The 25,234-nt window shown below is 38.4% G+C and overlaps 1 protein-coding gene across 16 annotated transcripts in view; it reads right to left on the bottom strand.

Annotated features, from left to right (window-relative positions):
- The window catches only part of caska (calcium/calmodulin-dependent serine protein kinase a), a 277,401-nt gene that overhangs the window by 90,240 nt on the left and 161,927 nt on the right, over nt 1-25,234 (bottom strand). For all 16 annotated transcript variants that reach the window (XM_062061677.1, XM_062061676.1, XM_062061680.1 and 13 more), the window contains exons 3-5: nt 6,261-6,366; nt 5,111-5,188; nt 1,046-1,118 (exon numbers count right to left, since the gene is read on the bottom strand). In XM_062061677.1, the coding sequence (XP_061917661.1) occupies nt 1,046-1,118; nt 5,111-5,188; nt 6,261-6,366 (257 nt within the window). The remainder of the gene's footprint in view (nt 1-1,045; nt 1,119-5,110; nt 5,189-6,260; nt 6,367-25,234) is intronic.

Here is a 25,234-nt window from a genome sequence, read left to right as displayed (position 1 = left end):
TTATTATTTTTATTTTTTTTTACTTTATAAAAAGTTTCTCGTGTGCACGAGATATATGTCTAAAAAAAAAAAATATTATAAAATGTTTCCCCCCCCCCCCCATATCCCTTTAGGGGCTCCGTAATATACAAAATAGTAGTATAATAGTACAAAATAGTTGGATAAAAATCGAATCATTATAAGGGTCAATAGTGTATAACAGTCAAATACGTCAAATAAGTTATATATTGAGATACGCAAATGAACAAAATAAATATTAAACAACACTGTTGTTTTAATGCATGATGCATGCACACGAACATTGGTTTTGAAGTCACTTTTTAGTCTTTATTACAAAAGCTTTAAAAAAATTTTTTTTTTTTAAACAACATTTTTTGTAATTTTTTTGGTTTGATATTTGTGAACTGATTTTTCCCCCTAATTAAAGTTTTATTGAATATGTTGAGTGCATAAAAAAATAATTGCATTCATTGTGGGAACTTGTCATGTGACTTCAAACTTGACACGTCACTGGCTGGTTCTGGTTCTTAGACAGGATCGATTAATTCAGTCTTAATTTACCGGAAGTAATTCTTGAGTTGACGCAACAAATATTTCTGCACTGATTTTTTTATTTTTACATTGAATTGTTCTATACTGAATTTTTAAACATTATTTTAGTATTTTAATAAACTAACGTTTGTATTCAATTAAATTGCCAGCATAATTTGATGTAAAAAATTCAGTTCATAGAATTCAAACACCAATTAATTCAGTCACATTAAATTCAGTGTCCAAAAAAAGCTTTCATAATAAATAAATAATATTAATAATAATAATAATACATTTTACTTATAAGGCGCCTTTCTGGGCACTCAAGGACACCGTACAAAATCATAAAATAACAATCAATAAAGACACCAATTAACCTCCATAGTGCCACCAACAGGACAGTAGTAGCAATTGCAGCATTTAGGCCCCACCTGACGTGGAAGTGATAGTGGCGACGTACATATTTTCACATTAAACGACAAAAAAAGAGTCAACACAATATATTGAAAAATACCTTGACATCTCGGTGAATGACGTTGTTGTCGTGGCAGTAGCGTAGCGCCTCCAGGATCTGTCTCATGTAGTGACTAACGAAAAAGAAACCAGCACATAGTACATATATGAAAATAGAACATAGCCACTGGGGTCCAAATGTGGCCATAATAGAACATTTATTACCTGTAAAGACAATATTTAAAAGTCACATTTTAGGAAGTGAGTTGCTTCACTTTCAGACAGACAGCATGTACAGTATAATCTTCTTCTTTATTTTTAAAACTCAAGGCCCACCACTACATTTTATTTGGCCCTCAAAAGCCTGGAATAATATGTATCAATAAAGTACTGTAACTTTTCTTATTAAATGTATTATTTATTTCTATTGTAGGAGAAAAAAAAAGAAGTACTCAATTTAATCGCAAATTATGTTGACTTAAATATTGTCTAATTATGCAAAAATATATTATCAAACATTCAAACCATTTTTTTAAAATAGAAATAAATACTAATAATAATGATTTCAAAGCAAGTTATCCATCAAATTGTGCAATGTAAAAGCAGCAATAGATTTCATGGTAAAATAGTGACATTTACTGTGGCTTTTACAGCATTTTTCTCTAAATGAAAAGTACTTTTTTTTTTTACTGTAATAAACCGTGGTGCCGTTTTGGCATTTACAGTAATACACCGAAAAATATAAAGTTGTTGATTTGCGGTTAAAACCAAACAAACAAACAAACAAACAAACTGGCAGCTTAGTTGCCAAAATTTTACTGTCAAATGTACATTTGTTTTTTATTTACCGTAAAAAAAACTCATGTAAATTTTACAGTAAAATTCTGGCAACTAAGCTGCCAGTTTGTTTGTTTGTTTTTTGGCAGCTTAGTTGCCAAAATGTTACTGTAAAATTGACATTTGTTTTTTATTTACAGTAAAAAAAAACTAATGTAAATTTTACAGTAAAATTCGGGCAACTAAGCTGCCATTTTGTTTGTTTGTTTTTGGCAGCTTAGTTGCCAACATTTTACTGTAAAATTTACATTTGTTTTTTATTTACAGTAAAAAAAAAAACTAATGTAAATTTTACAGTAAAATTCTGGCAACTAAGCTGCCAGTTTGTTTGTTTGTTTTTGGCAGCTTAGTTGCCAAAATTTTACTGTAAAATGTACATTTGTTTTTTATTTACAGTAAAAAAAACTCATGTAAATTTTACAGTAAAATTCGGGCAACTAAGCTGCCAGTTTGTTTGTTTGTTTTTGGCAGCTTAGTTGCCAAAATGTTACTGTAAAATTTACATTTGTTTTTTATTTACAGTAAATAAAAAAACGAATGTAAATTTTACAGTAAAATTCGGGCAACTAAGCTGCCAGTTTGTTTGTTTGTTTGTTTTTGGCAGCTTAGTTGCCAAAATTTGACTGTAAAATTGACATTTGTTTTTTATTTACAGTAAAAAAAAACTAATGTAAATTTTACAGTAAAATTAGGGCAACTAAGCTGCCAGTTTGTTTGTTTGTTTTTTGGCAGCTTAGTTGCCAAAATTTTACTGTAAAATTGACATTTGTTTTTTATTTACAGTAAAAAAAAACTAATGTAAATTTTACAGTAAAATTCTGGCAACTAAGCTGCCAGTTTGTTTGTTTTTGGCAGCTTAGTTGCCAAAATTTTACTGTAAAATTGACATTTGTTTTTTATTTACCGTAAAAAAAACTAATGTAAATTTTACAGTAAAATTCGGGCAACTAAGCTGCCAGTTGGTTTGTTTGTTTTTGGCAGCTTAGTTGCCAACATTTTACTGTAAAATTGACATTTGTTTTTTATTTACAGTAAAAAAAACTAATATAAATTTTACAGTAAAATTCGGGCAACTAAGCTGCCAGTTTGTTTGTTTGTCTTTTGGCAGCTTAGTTGCCAAATTTTTACTGTAAAATTGACATTTGTTTTGTATTTACAGTGAAAAAAACCAAATATAAATTTTACAGTAAAATTCGGGCAACTAAGCTGGCAGTTTGTTTGTTTGTTTTTGGCAGCTCAGTTGCCAAAATGTTACTGTAAAATTTACATTTGTTTTTTATTTACCGTAAAAAAAACTCATGTAAATTTTACAGTAAAATTCTGGCAACTAAGCTGCCAGTTTGTTTGTTTGTTTGTTTTTTGGCAGCTTAGTTGCCAAAATTTTACTGTAAAATGTACATTTGTTTCTTATCTACCGTAAAAAAAACTCATGTAAATTTTACAGTAAAATTCTGGCAACTAAGCTGCCAGTTGGTTTGTTTGTTTTTGGCAGCTTAGTTGCCAAAATTTTACTGTAAAATTTACATTTGTTTTTCTTTTACTGTAAAAAAAACCTCATGTAAATTTTACAGTAAAATTCTGGCAACTAAGCTGCCAGTTTGTTTGTTTTTTGGCAGCTTAGTTGCCAAAATTTTACTGTAAAATGTACATTTGTTTTTTATTTACAGTAAAAAAAAACTAATGTACATTTTACAGTAAAATTCGGGCAACTAAGCTGCCAGTTTGTTTGTTTGTTTTTGGCAGCTTAGTTGCCAAAATTTTACTGTAAAATGTACATTTGTTTTTTATTTACAGTAAAAAAAACTCATGTAAATTTTACAGTAAAATTCGGGCAACTAAGCTGCCAGTTTGTTTGTTTGTTTTTGGCAGCTTAGTTGCCAAAATGTTACTGTAAAATTTACATTTGTTTTTTATTTACAGTAAATAAAAAAACGAATGTAAATTTTACAGTAAAATTCGGGCAACTAAGCTGCCAGTTTGTTTGTTTGTTTGTTTTTGGCAGCTTAGTTGCCAAAATTTGACTGTAAAATTGACATTTGTTTTTTATTTACAGTAAAAAAAAACTAATGTAAATTTTACAGTAAAATTAGGGCAACTAAGCTGCCAGTTTGTTTGTTTGTTTTTTGGCAGCTTAGTTGCCAAAATTTTACTGTAAAATTGACATTTGTTTTTTATTTACAGTAAAAAAAAACTAATGTAAATTTTACAGTAAAATTCTGGCAACTAAGCTGCCAGTTTGTTTGTTTTTGGCAGCTTAGTTGCCAAATTTTACTGTAAAATTGACATTTGTTTTTTATTTACCGTAAAAAAAACTAATGTAAATTTTACAGTAAAATTCGGGCAACTAAGCTGCCAGTTGGTTTGTTTGTTTTTGGCAGCTTAGTTGCCAACATTTTACTGTAAAATTGACATTTGTTTTTTATTTACAGTAAAAAAAACTAATATAAATTTTACAGTAAAATTCGGGCAACTAAGCTGCCAGTTTGTTTGTTTGTCTTTTGGCAGCTTAGTTGCCAAATTTTTACTGTAAAATTGACATTTGTTTTGTATTTACAGTGAAAAAAACCAAATATAAATTTTACAGTAAAATTCGGGCAACTAAGCTGGCAGTTTGTTTGTTTGTTTTTGGCAGCTCAGTTGCCAAAATGTTACTGTAAAATTTACATTTGTTTTTTATTTACCGTAAAAAAAACTCATGTAAATTTTACAGTAAAATTCTGGCAACTAAGCTGCCAGTTTGTTTGTTTGTTTGTTTTTTGGCAGCTTAGTTGCCAAAATTTTACTGTAAAATGTACATTTGTTTCTTATCTACCGTAAAAAAAACTCATGTAAATTTTACAGTAAAATTCTGGCAACTAAGCTGCCAGTTGGTTTGTTTGTTTTTGGCAGCTTAGTTGCCAAAATTTTACTGTAAAATTTACATTTGTTTTTCTTTTACTGTAAAAAAAACCTCATGTAAATTTTACAGTAAAATTCTGGCAACTAAGCTGCCAGTTTGTTTGTTTTTTGGCAGCTTAGTTGCCAAAATTTTACTGTAAAATGTACATTTGTTTTTTATTTACAGTAAAAAAAAACTAATGTACATTTTACAGTAAAATTCGGGCAACTAAGCTGCCAGTTTGTTTGTTTGTTTTTGGCAGCTTAGTTGCCCGAATTTACACGATGAGTCGGGTGTGTCTTGACCTCCGCCGAACCCCTGAGCCCGACTCACCGAACCCCTAGGGTTCCATCGAACCCAGGTTAAGAACCACTGATACAAATAGATAATTAGACGCTACGGTGAGCTCACCTGGCTACTGCTTCGCTGTACACAAAGCCGGCGTCCGCCCTCTTCACGATCTCAAAGCACAGGTCCGCTCCGTCCATACTGAGACAGACAGACAGACAGACAGTCAGACAGACAGACAGACAGACAGACAGACAGACAGACAGACAGACAGTCAGACAGACAGACAGACAGACAGACAGACAGACAGACAGTCAGACAGTCAGACAGACAGACAGACAGTCAGACAGACAGACAGACAGACAGACAGACAGACAGACAGACAGACAGACAGACAGACAGATGAGATGCTTTTCCACAACTGTCCATAATGCTTGTTCACAAGGCCTGCAGCTGCTGTTACCAAGAGACCACCACTAGAGGTCACCATCTGCATCATAACATACTGTAAAAGTGTTCCATCATTTCAACTACATTTGATGCCCTTATGAACATTTTCTCATATTTCTTACATTTTCATGGGTTGGAGAAGCAAGATGTTTTATTTGATTTCTTGTAAATGTAATATCATCTTGTGATTCCTCCCCTTAAATGCTTTAAAAGTGCATTCCTGTAAATCCCCTCCAGGGGCAACAGTTTCGACCCCGTTCTAACACCGCTACTAAATGATAGGGTGTCGGAGTACCCTAGCACGGTACTTACTGTACGCGTGGCTCGATGAACTACATTTATCTGGCCAGCCGGCTCAGTTATCTGCGGCTCTCTGAGGGATGAAGATCTGCTCGGGCGCTAGGTAAGGGGGAGAAGTATGAACCATAATAATCCCATCAGATCCCAAAGGCTGCCACATGATATGCACACACACAAAAAAATGTCCAGTTTGGCGATAACACAATTCAAGATGAAGATGTGGAGGTTGAGTGTGTAATTGTAATCTCATCTCCTTTCCATACTTCTTGTCCCCCCCCCCCCCCCCCCCCCACCGCTAACAAGAACCCTCCTATCAGCAGCCACGATATTAAATAAATAATTTGAAAAAACACCGCAGGGCTCGCTTTCTCTGCCGTTCTATTGCCGCAACCTCCCTCCTCCCTTCCGCTTCTTCTCTTCTTCCTTCCCCATCATCACCACCACCACCACCACCACCACCACCACCACCACCATCATCACGCCCTGCTGCGTGAGTGAGTGATGGCCGCGGTTCCTGACTCACAATTCGAACACCATGTAGAGCATCCCGTCCGAGCTGTAGGTCTCCAGCAGCTCCACGATGTGAGGGTGTTTCAGCATGTGACAGATGCTGGCCTCCCTCTTCAGGTCTAAAAGAGGAGGAAAAATACATCATTATTACGATTACTATTATTATCGTCATCTTATACGATCAGCCAGTTCAGTTTCCTACACACATGATTGGTAGAGGTGTATTAGAACATGTTTAGTGTAAGACGGTGTCAGGTTCAAACACCGATGACATCTATTAAACAAGACAAGAGGCAAAGAATTAAACGGAGACAGAATTCAATTTGGACTCAATTGAGGAGAGTCGCCTGTACCCTTGTACCGTATTTTTCGGACTATAAGTCGCAGTTATTTTCATAGTTTGGCCGGGGGTGTGACTTGTACTCCATCCCATCCATCCATCTTCTTCCGCTTATCCGAGGTCGGGTCGCGGGGGCAGCAGCCTAAGCAGGGAAACCCAGACTTCACTCTCCCCAGCCACTTCGTCCAGCTCCTCCGGGGGATCCGAGGCGTTCCCAGGCCAGCCGGGAGACATAGTCTTCCCAACGTGTCCTGGGTCTTCCCCGTGGCCTCCTACCGGTCGGACGTGCCCTAAACACCTCCCTAGGGAGGCGTTCAGGTGGCATCCTGACCAGATGCCCGAACCACCTCATCTGGCTCCTCTCCATGTGGAGGAGCAGCGGCTTTACTTGAGCTCCCCCCGGATGGCAGAGCTTCTCACCCTATCTCTAAGGGAGAGCCCCGCCACCCGGCGGAGGAAACTCATGTACCCGTGATCTTGTCCTTTCTGTCATAACCCAAAGCTCATGACCATAGGTGAGGATGGGAATGTAGATCAACCGGTAAATTGAGAGCTTTGCCTTCCGGCTCAGCTCCTTCTTCACCACAACGGATCGATACAGCGTCCGCATTACTGAAGACGCCGCACCGATCCGCCTGTCGATCTCACCATCCACTCTTCCCTCACTCGTGAACAAGACTCCGAGGTACTTGAACTCCTCCACTTGGGGCAGGGTCTCCTCCGCAACCCGGAGATGGCACTCCACCCTTTTCCGGGCGAGAACCATGGATTCGGACTTGGAGGTGCTGATTCTCATCCCAGTCGCTTCACACTCAGCTGCGAACCGATCCAGCGAGAGCTGAAGATCCTGGCCAGATGAAGCCATCAGGACCACATCATCTGCAAAAAGCAGAGACCTAATCCTGCAGCCACCAAACCAGATCCCCTCAATGCCTTGACTGCGCCTAGAAATTATGTCCATAAAAGTTATGAACAGAATCTGTGACAAAGGGCAGCCTTGGCGGAGTCCAACCCTCACTGGAAACGTGTCCGACTTACTGCCGGCAATGCGGACCAAACTCTGGCACTGATCATACAGGGAGCGGACCGCCACAATCAGACAGTCCGATACTCTCTGAGCACTCCCCACAGGACTTCCCGAGGGACACGGTCGAATGCCTTCTCCAAGTCCACAAAACACATGTAGACTGGTTGGGCAAACTCCCATGCACCCTCAAGGACCCTGCCGAGAGTATAGAGCTGGTCCACAGTTCCACGACCAGGACCAAAACCACACTGTTCCTCCTGAATCCGAGGTTGGACTATCCGGCGTAGCCTCCTCTCCAGTACACCTGAATAGGCCTTACCGGGAAGGCTGAGGAGTGTGATCCCACGATAGTTAGAACACACCCTCCGGTTCCCCTTCTTAAAGAGAGGAACCTATACTCAGGAGCGACTTATGTGTGAAATGATTAACACATTAGCGTAAAATATCAAATAATATTATTGATCTCATTCACGTAAGAGACTAGACGTATAAGATTTCATGGGATTTAGCGATTACGAGTGACAGATTGTTTGGTAAACGTATAGCATGTTCTATATGTTATAGTTATTTGAATGACTCTTACCATAATATGTTACGTTAACATACCAGTTGGTTATTTATGCCTCATATAACGTACACTTATTCAGCCTGTTGTACACTATTCTTTAGACATTTGAAATTGCCTTTCAAATGTCTATTCTTGCTGTTGGCTTTTATCAAATAAATTTCCCCCAAAAATGCGACTTATATATGTTTTTTTCCTTCTTTATTATGCATTTTCGGCTTGTGCGCCTTATACTCCGGAGTGACTTATACGCCGAAAAATACGGTACTATTATCGTCATCTTATACGATCAGCCAGTTCAGTTTCCTACACACATGATTGGTAGAGGTGTATTAGAACATGTTTAGTGTAAGACAGTGTCAGGTTCAAACACCGATGACATCTATTAAACAAGACAAGAGGCAAAGAATTAAAAAACAGAGACAGAATTCAATTTGGACTCAATTGAGGAGAGTCGCCTGTACACTGTACCCTTGTACAGTATCTCAGCACGCTCTGGCAAAAGATTGTACTCCTCCTTGTTTATTTGACTTTCTCCGACCGCATGACCACAGCTTCCACTTCCAGAGGGAAGTGGGTCGTAAACAGCGTTGCCTTTGGTTACCGAACAGTTCAAAAGAAGAGGTCGTAAAATAGTTCAAAAAGAGGTTCGTATAATAGTTCAAAAAGAGGTTCGTAAAATAGTTCAAAAAGGAGATTCAAGAAGAGGTCGCCTGGAGGAGAGTCTGGTCCTGCTTCCTCTCCGCTTTGAAGTCCTTTGGGTTAGAACAATATCTTTCTGTTGATTACCCTCCCCCCCCTACACAGTGGAGTTTTATCAGCCTTACTCTTGGTAGGTTCCAAAGACAGCTTTTGCTTCTCAATGTAACACAAAGTTTTTGTGATCATTTAGAAACTATGATTTTAACAGACAGGTAGGGCTGGGCAATATGGCAAAACATTTTTTATCGCGATTAATCCTATTTTTTTTAATTAAAAGTGGGACTGTCCTGTGCAGGATTATACAGAGAACCGTTGAATCTGTACTGTATCTTGTAAGAGACATTTCCGCCATGTTTGATTGAGGTAATACAGTATATGATAACAGCAGTCAACTGTCATTTTGTTCTTATCTATGATTGTGTTTACTAGCTGTGCAACCTTACAGGTAACTGGTATGGTCTAGAGATGTCCGATAATGGCTTTTTGCCGATATTCCGATATTGTCCAACTCTTAATTACCGATTCCGATATCAACCGATACCGATATATACAGAGGTGGAATTAACACATTATTATGCCTCATTTTGTTGTGATGCCCCGCTGGATGCATTAAACAATGTAACAAGGTTTTCCAAATAAATCAACTCGAGTTATGGAAAAAAAATGCCAACATGGCACTGCCATATTTATTATTGAAGTCACAAAGTGCGTTATTTTTTTAAACATGCCTCAAAACAGCAGCTTGGAATTTGGGACATGCTCTCCCTGAGAGAGCATGAGGATAGAATAGAATAGAATATATCTTTATTGTCGTGGTACATTGTACAACGAAAATGTAAGCAAAAACTAATTTAGTGCAAATTCATAACACATAAAACCATAAGAACATAGATAAATAGATAAAAATACATAAAAATAGCAAGCACGCAGCTCACATGCACAGTCATTATTGTCGTCTTGTGTTCAGCGACACTATTGCTCTCGGTAAAAAGTGTTCTTAAGTCTGTTTGTCCGGCATTTTATTGTCCTGTATCTCCTGCCCGAGGGCAGCAGTTCAAAAAGTTTATGAGGAGGTTGAGGTGGGGTAGGGTGGGGTGGGAGGGTGTATATCAGTGGTCCCCAACCACCGGGCCGAGGCCCGGCACAAGAAATTAAAAAAAAGAAAAAAAAAAGAAAAAATTAATTTAAAAAAAATAAAATAAAAAATAAAATTAAATTAAATCAACATAAAAAACACAATATATACATTATATATCAATATAAATCAATACAGTCTGCAGGTATACAGTCCGTAAGCACACATGATTGTATTTTTTTATGACAAAAAAATAAAAAATAAAAAATAATTTAAAAAATTAAATAAAAAATAAAAATAAAAATAATTTTTTTTTTTTTTTACTACCCCTCACCCACCTCCCCGGTCCGTGGGGCAAATTTTCAAGTACAAAAAGGTTGGGGACCACTGGTGTATATTGTAGCGTCCCAGAAGAGTTAGTGCTGCAAGGGGTTCTGGTAGGGGTTTAACGGTACACAAAAATTTCGGTTGGGTACGTACCTCGGTTTAGAGGTCACGGTTCGGTTCATTTTCGGTACAGTAAGAAACAACAAAATATAAATTCTGGGGTTATTTATTTACCAAATTTGCAAAATCTTCCACCAAAAATATTTTTCTTAGTGTAATATTTGATGTGAAGTAATGGGAACCTTGGCTAGGTCAATAATTCATAATAACATTGATTTTGATTCAATATTATGTTTTGAGCAATGACAGTTTGAAATAATTTTTTTTTTTTTTATTAGTCAACATTGCAACTTTTTCTAATTACATTTAACCTTTAAGCTTTTTTTATTTCACTTTTTTTATGTTTTTGTTTATTTTAGTAGTATTTTTAGAATGTGCCGTGGGCCTTTAAACATTAGCTGTGGGCCGCAAATGCCTCCGGGGCACACTTTTGACACCCCTGCTATAGATAATAAAAAATTTAATCTGATAAATCTATGGATAAAAAGCAGAGCCTGGCGACGCATGCACGTTTATCATAACTCTCTCTCTCTCTCTGTATCTGCCCCTCCCTCACCAATGCTGCACAATTTGTTTTGTTTTTAACCCCTTCTTAACCCTGAACGTACATTGAAAATACACGCAACCCTAACTCAAAATGCCGGACATTTGAGGCATTTAAGAAACTCCGCAAAAGAGGACATGTCCGGTGAAAAGAGGACGTATGGTCAGTCTATCCTAGCCCGTTAGCTGCTAGCATGCCGTGTGTTGTGCATTGTTTACACAACATGCGTTACGCTACTTAATATGTCCGTGTGGAAACTCGTTCGGTACACCTCCGAACCGAACCGGAACCCCCGTACCGAAACGGTTCAATACAAATACACGTACCGTTACAAGTCCCTCGCGATGTGTCTTCATTTTTTCCCAATGTATTCCCCGTGTCGCTTTTAGCGCAATTGTGAGCAATTATTATGGTCTGGCCACTCGCCGCTTGTCTCATTAGCAAAGATAAATAGCGGCGAGCAGACGCAGCTCGTTTGCTTTTTTTTGCAAAGGTTTGACAAATGCCGGCGACGGCGGCGCTTGACAAATAACGTTAGGGCCCCAAGTGTGATGGAAGGCGTCCATTAGCCACGTTATTCGTGCGTTTAAATGCGGAGCTGACCGAAGGAGACGGCGGTGATCGGCCAAATTGGCGTTTACAGTTGCAGGAAAAAAGTAAAGGAGGGTGTGTGCCGAGCCATGCACTCACTGTGCGGAGCTGCGAGTGAAGTGAGGGAAGTGGGTCAAAGTCTTCGTGTCTTGGCAATGGCTTGACCAGCATGGGGGGCGCTCACACACACACACACACACACACACACACACACACACACACACACACACACACACACACACACACACACACACACACACACACACACACACACACACACTCTCTCTTGTATTTGTTACCTTTTCGAAGACCTCTGAAAATGCCTACCTCTTTAAGACCACCCTTTCTAGATATATAAAGACTTGTATTTACAACATTAGTAATATATACATCCATCCATTTCATTTTCTACCGCTTGTCCCTTTTGGGGTCGCGGGGGGGGGGGGGTGCTGGAGCCTATCTCAGCTGCATACGGGCGGAAGGCGGGGTACACCCTGGACAAGTCGCCACCTCATCGCAGGGCCAACACAGATAGACAGACAACATTCACGCACTGGGGCCAATTTAGTGTGGCCAATCAACCTATCACCAGGTGCATGTCTTTGGAGGTGGGAGGGGCCTATCCCAGGTGCATGTCTTTGGAGGTGGGAGGAAGCCGGAGTAGAACCCACGCAGTCACGGGGAGAACATGCAAACTCCACGCAGAAAGATCCCGAGCCCGGGATTGAATTCAGGACCTTCGTATTGTGGGGAACATGCACTAACCCCTGTTCCACCGTGCTGCCAAAGACCAAAATTGTGGTCCCAATAACATTGCATCTAATAGAGAATGTGTCATTTGCACCCCCTGGTGGTGAAATCTATCAAAATGAGGGTGGTCCCAAAAAGGAAGGATTTTTTCAATTGACTGTGTGTCGGTTTTAAAAGTGCTCCCCCTCTGGTCAACATATGAAATAACAAGTGTGTGTAAAAAATTTTAAGGGCTCCCCTTCTGGCCAATGTATGTAATAAAAAGTGTGTGTAAGAAATTGAAATGCGCCCCCTTTGGCCAAAATTAATTAAAAAAATAAATTAAATATGTATATAGAGACATACTGTAATAACTTGATGTAAATAACGAAGATTAAAAAACAATTACAAACAGAAAATACAATTAAAATAAAATGACTAAAAGCTTACCTTTTTTATATTTGCATAGTGTGTATATATTATTAATGTTGTAAATACAAATCTTTATATATCTAGAAAGGGTGGTCCTAAAGAGGTAGGCATTTTTCGGAGGTCTCAAGAAGGTAACAAATACAAGTGTGTGTGTGTGTGTGTGTGTGTGCGCACGTGTCAAGGAAAAGTAGCTTCCATATGAGGAGCGGTGAACAAGTTAGGACATAAATTATGGTCCCAATACAGAAAACCATTGCATCTAATAGAGAATTTAGTAACGATAAGCTGTCCGTGGATCGATTTGTACCGGACCGCACAAGAAATTAAAAAAAATAAAAAATAAAAAATAAAAATAATAATAATAATATTAAATCAACATAAAAAACACAAGATACACTTACAATTAGTGCACCGACCCAAAAAAACTCCCTCCCCCATTTACACTCATTCACACAAAAGGGTTGTTTCTTTCTGTTATTAATATTCTGCTTCCTACATTATATATCAATATATATCAATACAGTCTGCAAGGGATACAGTCCGTAAGCACACATGATTCTATTTTTTTATGACAAAAAAAATAAAAAAATAAAAATAAACACAGCCCCCCTCCCCCGCCCCCGGTCCGTGGCACAAATTTTCAAGCGTTGACCGGTCCGCAGTTACAAAAAGGTTGGGGACCACTGGTCAAGAGGACTGGCACTATTGTTGGCGAAGAACTGCTTGGCCGCCTTGCGGACGCTTTGGGAAATGCCATTGACGGAAAGGGTCCCCTCGGCTCCAATACCCGCGGGCGAGTGGGTCTGAAAGGCCCTGGCATCATCCCTCGTATCTCTGTGAGGGAACCCATGCAGACTGGCATCAAGGCCGTGGACAGTTTGGTGCCCTACGGCCGTGGACAGCGTGAGCTCATCATTGGCGACAGGCAGACTGGAAAAACTGCCATCGCTATTGACACCATCAATAACTGAGTTTGCATGTTTTTGGAGGTGGGAGGAAGCCGGAGTACCCGGAGGGAACCCACCCAGACACGGGGAGAACATTGAACTCCACACAGAAAGATCCCGAGCCCGGGATTGAACTCACGACTACTTAGGACCTTCGTATTGCATACTATGCAAATATAAAAAAGGTAAACTTTTAGTCATTTTTAAATTTTTTTGGTTTGTCATTGTTTTTTAATCTTCATTATTTACTTCAAGTTATTACAGTATGTCTCTATATAATTTTTTTTTTAAATTAATTTTGGCCAAAGGGGGCGCACTTCAATTCTTCACACACACTTGTTATTTCATATGTTGACCAGAGGCGGAGCACTTTTAAAACCGACACGCAGTCAATTTGAAAAATCCCTCTTTTTTGGGTCCACCCTCATTTTGATAGATTTCACCAGCAGGGGTGCAAATGAGACATTCTCTATTAGATGCAATGTATTGGGACCATGACCTTGACACACACACACACACACACACACACACACACACACACACACACACACACACACACACACACACACACACACACACACACACACACACACACACACACACACACACACACACACACACACACACACACACACACACTCGTGTTTGTTACCTTCTTGAGACCTCCGAAAAATGCCTACCTCTTTAGGGCCGCTCTTTCTAGATATATAAAGATTTGTATTTGCAACAACAATATTATATACATACTAAAGGTAAGCTTTTAATAAAAAAAAAAATGTTGTTTAATTTTTTGTTTGTAATTTGTTTTTTAATCTTCATTATTTACTTCAAATGATTACAGTATGTCTCTATATACTTATTTATTTATCTTTTTTAAATACATTTTGGCCAAAGGGGGTGCATTTCAATTTCTCACACACACTTGTTATTTCATATGTTGACCAGAGGGGAGAGCACTTTTAAAACCGACACACGGTCAATTTGAAAAATCCTTCCTTTTTGGGTCCACCCTTATTTTGATAGATTTCACCACTAGGGGTGCAAATGAGACATTCTCTATTAGATGCAATGGTTTTCTGTATTGGGACCTTGACACACACACACACACACACACACACACACACACACACACACACACACACACACACACACACACACACACACACACACACACACACACACACACACACACACACACACACACACACACACACACACACACACACACACACACACACACACACACACACACACACACACACACACACATCCTTCTTTTTGTTACCTTCTTGAGACCTCCGAAAAATGCCTACCTCTTTAGTACTAACCTTTGTAGATATATAAAGATTTATATTTACATCATTAATATTATGCAAATATAAAAAAGGTAAGCTTGTAGTTAATTTTCTGTTGTTGTTGAATTTTTTGTTTGAAATTGTTTTTTAATCTTCATTATTTACTTCAAGTCATGACAGTATGTCTCTATATACATAATTATTTTATTTGTAAATTAATTTTGGCCAAAGGGGGCGCATTTCAATTTCTCACACACACTTGTTATTACATATGTTGGCCAGAGGGGGAGCGCTTCACTTTTTTTTCAACACACTTGTTATTTCATATGTTGACCAGGGAGAGCACTTTTAAAACCGACACACGGTCAATTTGAAAAATCCTTCCTTTTTGGGACCACTCTCATCACACACACACACACACACACACACACACACACACACACACACACACACACACACACACACACACACACACACACACACACACACACACACACACACACACACACACACACACACACACACACACACACACACACACACAGTCTTGTATTTCGTACCTTCTTGAGACCTCCGAAAAATGCCTACCTCTTTAGGGCCGCCCTTTCTAGCTATATAAAGATTTGTATTTGCAACAACAATATTATATGCATACTAAAGGTAAGCTTTTAATAAAAAAATATGTCGTTTAATTTTTTGTTTGTAATTGGTTTTTAATCTTCATTATTTACTTCAAATTATTACAGTATGTCTTTATATACTTATTTATTTATCTTTTTTAAATACATTTTGGCCAAAGGGGGCGCATTTCAATTTCTCACACACACTTGTTATTTCATATGTTGACCAGAGGGGGAGCACTTTCAAAACCGACACACGGTCAATTTGAAAAATCCTTCCTTTTTGGGACCACCCTCATTTTGATAGATTTCACCACTAGGGGTGCAAATGAGACATTCTCTATTAGATGCAATGGTTTTCTGTATTGGGACCTTGACACACACACACACACACACACACACACACACACACACACACACACACACACACACACACACACACACACACACACACACACACACACACACACACACACACACACACACACACACACACACACACACACACACACACACACACACACACACACGTCCTTCTTTTTGTTACCTTCTTGAGACCTCCGAAAAATGCCTACCTCTTTAGTACTAACCTTTGTAGATATATAAAGATTTATATTTACATCATTAATAATATACAAATATAAAAAAGGTAAGCTTGTAGTTAATTTTCTGTTGTTGTTTAATTTTTTGTTCGTAATTGTTTTTTAATCTTCATTATTTACTTCAAGTCATTACAGTATGTCTCTATATACATAATTATTTTATTTGTAAATTAATTTTGGCCAAAGGGGGCGCATTTCAATTTCTCACACACACTTGCTATTACATATGTTGGCCAGAGGGGGAGCACTTCACTTTTTTTTTTAACACACTTGTTATTTCATATGTTGACCAGAGAGGGAGAGCACTTTTAAAACCGACACACGGTCAATTTGAAAAATCCTTCCTTTTTGGGACCACTCTCATCACACACAACACACACACACACACACACACACACACACACACACACACACACACACACACACACACACACACACACACACACACACACACACACACACACACACACACACACACACACACACACACACACACACACACACACACACACACACACACACACAGTCTTGTATTTCGTACCTTCTTGAGACCTCCGAAAAATGCCTACCTCTTTAGGGCCGCCCTTTCTAGATATATAAAGATTTGTATTTGCAACAACAATATTATATGCATACTAAAGGTAAGCTTTTAATAAAAAAATATGTTGTTTAATTTTTTGTTTGTAATTGGTTTTTAATCTTCATTATTTACTTCGTTATTACAGTATGTCTCTATGTATACATATTTATTGATCTTTTTTAAATTAATTTTGGGCGCATTTCAATTTCTCACACACACTTGTTATTTCATATGTTGACCAGAGGGGGGAGCACTTTTAAAACCGACACACGGTCAATTTGAAAAATCCGTCCTTTTTGGGACCACCCTCATTTTGATAGATTTCACCACTAGGGGTGCAAATGAGACATTCTCTATTAGATGCAATGTTATTGGGACCACGATCTCGGTCCTTATATGGAAGGTACTTTTCCTTGTTGATGTCTCAAGAAGGGTAGAAATACAAGAACGAACACACACACACACACACACACACACACACACACACACACACACACACACACACACACACACACACACACACACACACACACACACATACACACACACACACACACACAGACACACACACACACACACACACACACACACACACACACACACACACACACACGCTAGCCTGTGTCGGTGCAGCTTGTCCAGGGGTCTGTCTGACGAATAGGTCAGCTCTCAGAGGGGATGAGAATAAAAAGCTAGCCAGAGAATGAGCAAAATTCATCATGTGCCATCGTCTCCTCTTCGCCCAATTCCCTGATCCTTTCACACGGTGCCTTTTCTTTTTTTTTTTTAAATCATTCTCTCCCTTCAGCCTTTTTTCTCCCCTCACATTATGTCCTCTTCACCTCCCTTATCTGTCACCTCCTCCTACTCCAGAGTCACGGAAGACAACACCACACTGGTATGTGTGTGTACACTCCTGTTGTGACATCTTGTCCACACCATCTGCACAAGCTGTGAGACCACACACACACACACACACACACACACACACACACACACACACACACACACACACACACACACACGCTCGACACACACTTGCACGGGTCTTTGGGATGCAGCAAAGGACAAAAAAACGCAGCAGATTTCAAAATATATATCTGGAGATCATCGTCTCAGGAGACAGTATTGTAGACTTGGATATACTTCAGAGTAGTCAGTGTATAGCTTATGTTGGAGCAGGCCTGGGTAATTATTTTGACTCGGGGGCCAAATTTAGAGAAAAAAATGTGTCTATTTTTAGGAAAACTAATACAAAACCTTGCAATAAAGTCTGATTTAATGCTAAAAATGTTATGACAGACCGCCTTAAAAACGGACTGGAATTTAATGTTTTTCTATGAAGGATAAAACCCTGAATATTGACAACATATGAACATCACACCCCCTCTCAATCGACATATTGTACAATCGAGCCAAATGCAACAAAAATGCAACAAACACAGCGAAATATCAACGTGAAGAGTAAAAAAACAAAAAACATCTACAATCTGATACATCACTAAGCTTTAGAACTTTCTTGTAAAAATCTCCTTCCACGTCTGTCCCTGACACCCACATTTCAGGCTCTGGAAACACTCCGTGGAAACGCTCCCCACCCACACTGCTTGGTGCCTCGTCTGAGCTGCTGTGACGTAGATTACCATAGTAACTAGTAGGGTTGTACGGTATACGGGTATTAGTATAGTAATGAAAAATGCGACTTATATATGTTTTTTTCCTTCTTTAGTACCGTATTTTTCGGAGTATAAGTCGCACCGGCCGAAAATGCATAATAAAGAAGGAAAAAAACATATATAAGTCGCACTGGAGTATAAGTCGCATTCTTTGGGGAAATGTATTTGATAAAAGCCAACAGCAAGAATAGACATTTGAAAGGCAATTTAAAATAAATAAAGAATAGTGAACAACAGGCTGAATAAGTGTACGTTATATGAGGCATAAATAACCAACTGAGAAGGTGCCTGGTATGTTAACGTAACATATTATGGTAAGAGTCATTCAAATAACTATAACATATAGAACATGCTATACGTTTACCAAACAATCTGTCACTCCTAATCGCTAAATCCCATGAAATCTTATACGTCTAGTCTCTTACGTGAATGAGATCAATAATATGATTTGATATTTTACGCTAATGTGTTAATCATTTCACACATAAGTCGCTCCTGAGTATAAGTCGCACCCCCGGGCCAAACTATGAAAAAAACTGCGACTTATAGTCCGAAAAATACGGTATATATTTATATGTATTGTATTATATATACAGTATATACATATAAATAAAATAAATACTTGAATTAATGAATCACTCCTAATCGCTAAATCCCATGAAATCTTATACGTCAGTGTTTCCCACACATTCATTTATTTGTGGCGGCCCGCCACGAAAGAATTACGTCCGCCACAAATGAAAAAAATAAATAAATAAAATGAAAAAAAAAAAAAATTTTTTTTTTTGTCCTGTCCAGCTTCTCAGGCAAATCATATAGTTGATGTAGATGCCCATATCGACTGTTCAGATTTACTTTACAAAAGAGAAGTGTAGGATACTTCTCTTGTTGCCTTATTTGTATTTGACCACTACTGTTTTCTGTTTATTTGTTAGTGACTGTGGCAGGACACCTCTGCCTCTGTTTCACTTTATGTTGCTGGTAAATAATATGGTTGTAGTAGTAGGCTAAAGTTACATTATTTAGTAAGCACTAATTAAAGGGGCAGAGCTTTAAGAGACATTTTAGCTTTTATATTTTATAAGATATATTTTTTGTAAGAACCACAATTAATAAATATATTTCAGTGAATAACTTATTGTTCAAATCTGTATATAAATATGTACATCAAGTGTTGTAATTATATTGTAAAATGGATGGATGGATGGACGTTTAAAACAAAACTGTTATTATTAATTAGCAAGTATACATTTTTTGAGCCTTTTTAGAGAAAATCATATTGTAGTAAATTATGCAAATTACTCGATGATGTCATGGTGACCACGCCCACAGCCACGCCCCCACCGCCACAGGTATCTTGGCAGTTTATGGGAAACACTGTACGTCTAGTCTCTTACGTGAATGAGCTAAATAATATTATTTGATATTTTACGCTAATGTGTTCATCATTTCACACATAAGTCGCTCCTGAGTATAAGTCGCACCCCCGGGCCAAACTATGAAAAAAACTGCGACTTATAGTCCGAAAAATACGGTATGCATTTTCGGCCGGTGCGACTTATACTCCGAAAAATACGGTACTTGTCAAAGTTAGACTTTGTAAATGCAAATTTGACCTATTTGCTTGCTTACAACTAACTGCTATACAAGCTGTACACTGACTACTCTTAACCATGTCCAAGTTGACTTTCTGTAAGTATTGGGCCGTTGTTGCCACTGTTTTCCTATATTTTAAAGGCCTACTGAAATGAATTTTTTTTATTTAAACGGGGATAGCAGATCCATTCTGTGTCATACTTGATCATTTTGCGATATTGCCATATTTTTGCGGAAAGGATTTAGTAGAGAACAACGACGATAAAGTTCGCAACTTTTGGTCGCTGATAAAAAAAAGCCTTGCCTGTACCGGAAGTAGCGTGACGTCACAGGTTGAAAGGCTCCTCATATTTTCCTATTGTTTTCAACGCAGCTAGAGCGATTTGGACCGAGAAAGCGACGATTACCTCATTAATTTGAGCGAGGATGAAAGATTCGTGGATGAGGAACGTTAGAGTGACGGACTAAAATGCAGTGAAAGACACATCTTTTTTCGCTCTGACCGTAACTTAGGTACAAGCTGGTTCATTGGATTCCACACTTTCTCCTTTTTCTATTGTGGATCACGGATTTGTATTTTAAACCACCTCGGATACTATATCCTCTTGAAAATGAAAGTCGAGAACGCGAAATGGACATTAACAGTGACTTTTATCTCCACGACAATACATCGGCGAAGCACTTTAGCTACTGAGCTAACGTGATAGCATCTGGCTCAAATGCAGATAGAAATAAAATAAATAAACCCCTGACTGGAAGGATAGACAGAAGATCAACAATACTATTAAACTAGGGATGTCCGATAATGGCTTTTTGCCGATATCCGATATGCCGATATTGTCCAACTCTTTAATTACAGATACCGATATCAACCGATACCGATATCAACCGATATATACAGTCGTGGAATTAACACATTATTATGCCTAATTTGGACAACCAGGTATGGTGAAGATAAGGTACTTTTTTAAAAAATTAGTAAAATAAGATAAATAAATTAAAAACATTTTCTTGAATAAAAAAGAAAGTAAAACAATATAAAAACAGTTACATAGAAACTAGTAATTAATGAAAATGAGTAAAATTAACTGTTAAAGGTTAGTACTATTAGTGGACCAGCAGCACGCACAATCATGTGCGCTTACGGACTGTATCCCTTGCAGACTGTATTGATATATATTGATATATAATGTAGGAAGCAGAATATTAATAACAGAAAGAAACAACCCTTTTGTGTGAATGAGGGGGAGGGAGGTTTTTTGGGTTGGTGCACTAATTGTAAGTGTATCTTGTGTTTTTTATGTGGATTTAATAAAAAAAACAAAAAATAAATAAAAAAAATAAAAAACCGATACTGATAATAAAAAAACCGATACCGATAATTTCCGATATTACATTTTAACGCATTTATCGGCCGATAATATGAGTAAAATTGGCAGACCGATATTATCGGCAGACCGATATTATCGGACATCTCTACATTAAACCATGGACATGTAACTACACGGTTAATAATTCTCAGCCTGGCAAAGCTTAACAATGCTGTTGCTAACGACGCTGAAGCTAACTTAGCAACTTCGCAACCGGACCTCACAGAGCTATGATAAAAACATTAGCGCTCCACCTACGTCAGCCAGCCCTCATCTGCTCATCAACACCCGTGCTCACCTGCGTTCCAGCGATCGACGGCGCGACGAAGGACTTCACCCGATCACAGATGCGGTTGGCGGCTAGCATCGGTTGGTGGCTAGCATTGGCTAGCGCGTCTGCTATCCAAGTAAGTCCTCTGTTGTGTTGCTACAGCCAGCCGCTAATACACCGATCCCACCTACAACTTTCTTCTTTGCAGTCTTCATTGTTCATTAAACAAATTGCAAAAGATTCACCAACACAGATGTCCAGAATACTGTGGAATTATGAAATGAAAACAGAGCTTTTTGTATTGGCCTCAATGGGGAAGCCATACCTCTGTTCTACTGGCTACGTCACGCGCATACGTCATATCCAAAGGAGTTTTTCAACCGGGAAATTTAAAATGTCACTTTATAAGTTAACCCGGCCGTATTGGCATGTGTTGCAATGTTAAGATTTCATCATTGATATATAAACTATCAGACTGCGTGGTCGCTAGTAGTGGCTTTCAGTAGGCCTTTAAAGGCCTACTGAAATGATTTTTTTAAAATTCAAACGGGAATAGCTGATCCATTCTATGTGTCATACTTGATCATTTCGCGATATTGCCATATTTTTGCTGAAAGGATTTAGTAGAGAAAATCGACGATAAAGTTTGCAACTTTTGCTCGCTGATAAAAAAAAGCCTTGCCTGTAGCGGAAGTAGCGTGACGTCACAGGAGCTAGTATTCCTCACAATTCCCCGTTGTTTACAATGGAGCGAGAGAGATTCGGACCGAGAAAGTGACGATTACCCCATTAATTTGAGCGAGGATGAAAGATTCGTAGATGAGGAACGTTACAGTGAACGACTTGAGAGACAGCGATGGACGTTTCTTTTTTCGCTCTGACCGTAACTTAAGTACAAGCTGGCTCATTGGATTCCACACTCTCTCCTTTTTCTATTGTGGGTCACGGATTTGTATTTTAAACCACCTCGGATACTATATCCTCTTGAAAATGAGAGTCGAGAACGCGAAATGGACATTCACAGTGACTTTTATCTCCACGACAATACATCGGCGAAGCTCTTTAGCTACTGAGCTAACGTGATAGCATCGTGCTTTAACTGCATATAGAAACAAAAAAAATAAACCCCTGACTGGAAGGATAGATAGAAAATCAACAATACTATTAAACCGTGGACATGTAAATACACGGTTAATGCTTTCCAGGCTGGCGAAGGTTAACAATGCTGTTGCTAACGACGTCATTGAAGCTAACTTAGCAACTTAGCAACCGGACCGCACAGAGCTATGCTAAAAACATTAGCTCTCCACCTACGCCAGCCAGCCCTCATCTGCTCATCAACACCCGTGCTCACCTGCGTTCCAGCGATCGGCAGAAGGACGAAGGACTTCACCCGATGCGTTTGGCGGCCTGCTAATACACCGATCCCACCTACAACTGTCTTCTTTGCAGCTTTCATTGTTCATTAAACAAATTGCAAAAGATGTCCAGTATACTGTGGAATTATGAAATGAAAACAGAGCTTTTTGTATAGGATTCTACGGGGTACCATAACTTCCGTTACTCTGACTTCGTCACGCGCATACGTCATCATACCGCGACGTTTCAGCCGGATATTTCCCGGGAAATTTTAAATGTCACTTTATAAGTTAACCCGGCCGTATTGGCATGTGTTGCAATGTTAAGATTTCATCATTGATGTATAAACTATCAGACTGCGTGGTCGCTAGTAGTGGCTTTCAGTAGGCCTTTAAAATGACACCAGGTCATTAAACGCACAAAGCGAGTCGTGTTCCTTGGACTTTCCCAAGCCAACTGTTTCGATCAACCAATCAATGGCCAGTATTGGCTTAGTCAACCCTACGTTGACATCCATTGTCACGTTTCGTTTACCAGAAGCCTCCCTGGCAAACCTCCGCCCATTCATCTCCTTTTACAGCTTTCCATTTTGCGTCACAGAGCGATTGTCGGACTATCGATCCGATCGCAATCTCTCCTTTTCCTGTCCTTGCGCGCATTCATCTCCTTGACTCGCGCCCCATCATTATCCTGTTTCAGCGGAGTAAAACCAAGCGAGACAAAGCTGCACCTGAGCGTCATTTGTTAGGCGCGTAGGTGTGTGTGATTGTTGCTAATGTGGCAAACTTGTCAACACCCCCCTGCGGATTCTTTCTACATTAACCTTCCTCTCCGTTAGGAAACAATTAAAGTGGCGCCTTTATTTCCACGGGGGAACCTTTTAAACATATCACAGATTGTTATTGCTCATTCTATGACACCTTGAATGTCACAAGGCACACAGGTTGTTGCCATGGAGACCCCAGGGGTGTTCAAAGTGCGGTTTCATTTTTCATTTATCTCCTTCATTGATGTGCATCTTTGATCGATAGTCAATTAAAACCTCAGCAACTAGACACACGTTTACACACCAATGCCTGAGAAGGAGCAGGATGAAGAAAAATCTTATATTTTCCTGCCCCTTTCAACATAATACGTAGTCTTACTTCATGGATATCATACCAACCAAACAAATACATCCAAATGTAATGAAAACAAACAAAAAACGCACAAAAAAATGTGCAAAACTTCATGAGGTACAAACCGAACAAAAAAAGTAATATGCACCTCACGGGATGATACAAAACCAGACAAAAAATAAGTAAAATAAAATAATAAATATATAGCAAAATGTAAACACTTATGGCTGGCCATGTAGAATAGAATAGAATAGAATAGAATGGACTTTATTGTCATTATATTTGCATATAACGAGATTAAGGACTCCAATTTAAGGTGCGGTAGTGGGAACAAATATGGGGTCAAAATAGGTAACAAAGACAAAACTAACAATTGAAATAAATAGACTACTATCCAATAAAAATAATAAGCCATCCTGTACAATATACAAAACACTATAGAAATTAGGGATGTCCGATAATGGCTTTTTGCCGATATTGTCCAACTCTTAATTACTGATACCGATATCAACCGATACCGATACATACATTCGTGGAATAAACACATTACTCTGCCTAATTTGGACAACCAGGTATGGTGAAGATAAGGTCCTTTTTAAAAAAAAATTAATAAAATAAAAAAAGATAAATAAATTAAAAACATTTTCTTGAATAAAAAAAGAAAGTAAAACAATATAAAAACAGTTACATAGAAACTAGTCATTAATGAAAATGAGTCAAATTAAGCACGCACAATCATGTGTGCTTACGGACTGTATCCCTTGCAGACTGTATTGATATATATTGATATGTAATGTAGGAATATTAATAACAGAAAGAAACAACCCTATTGTGTGAATGACTGTGAATGGGGGAGGGAGGTGTACTAATTGTAAGTGTATCTTGTGTTTTTTATGTTGATTTAATAATTTAAAAAAATTTAAAAAATTAAAAAACCGATACCGATAATTACCGATATTACATTTTAAAGCATTTATCGGACGATAATATCGGCAGGCCGATATTATCGGACATCTCTAATAGAAATACAAACTACTGTACAATATACAGAACAAGACAAGAGTACCGGAGTTATTTATTACTCCGGTACTCTTGTTATTT

The sequence above is a fragment of the Entelurus aequoreus genome, linkage group LG10 (genome assembly GCF_033978785.1).
Source record: "Entelurus aequoreus isolate RoL-2023_Sb linkage group LG10, RoL_Eaeq_v1.1, whole genome shotgun sequence".
NCBI classification, from domain to species: Eukaryota; Metazoa; Chordata; class Actinopteri; order Syngnathiformes; family Syngnathidae; genus Entelurus; species Entelurus aequoreus.
This window is presented reverse-complemented; position numbering and strand designations above follow the sequence as displayed.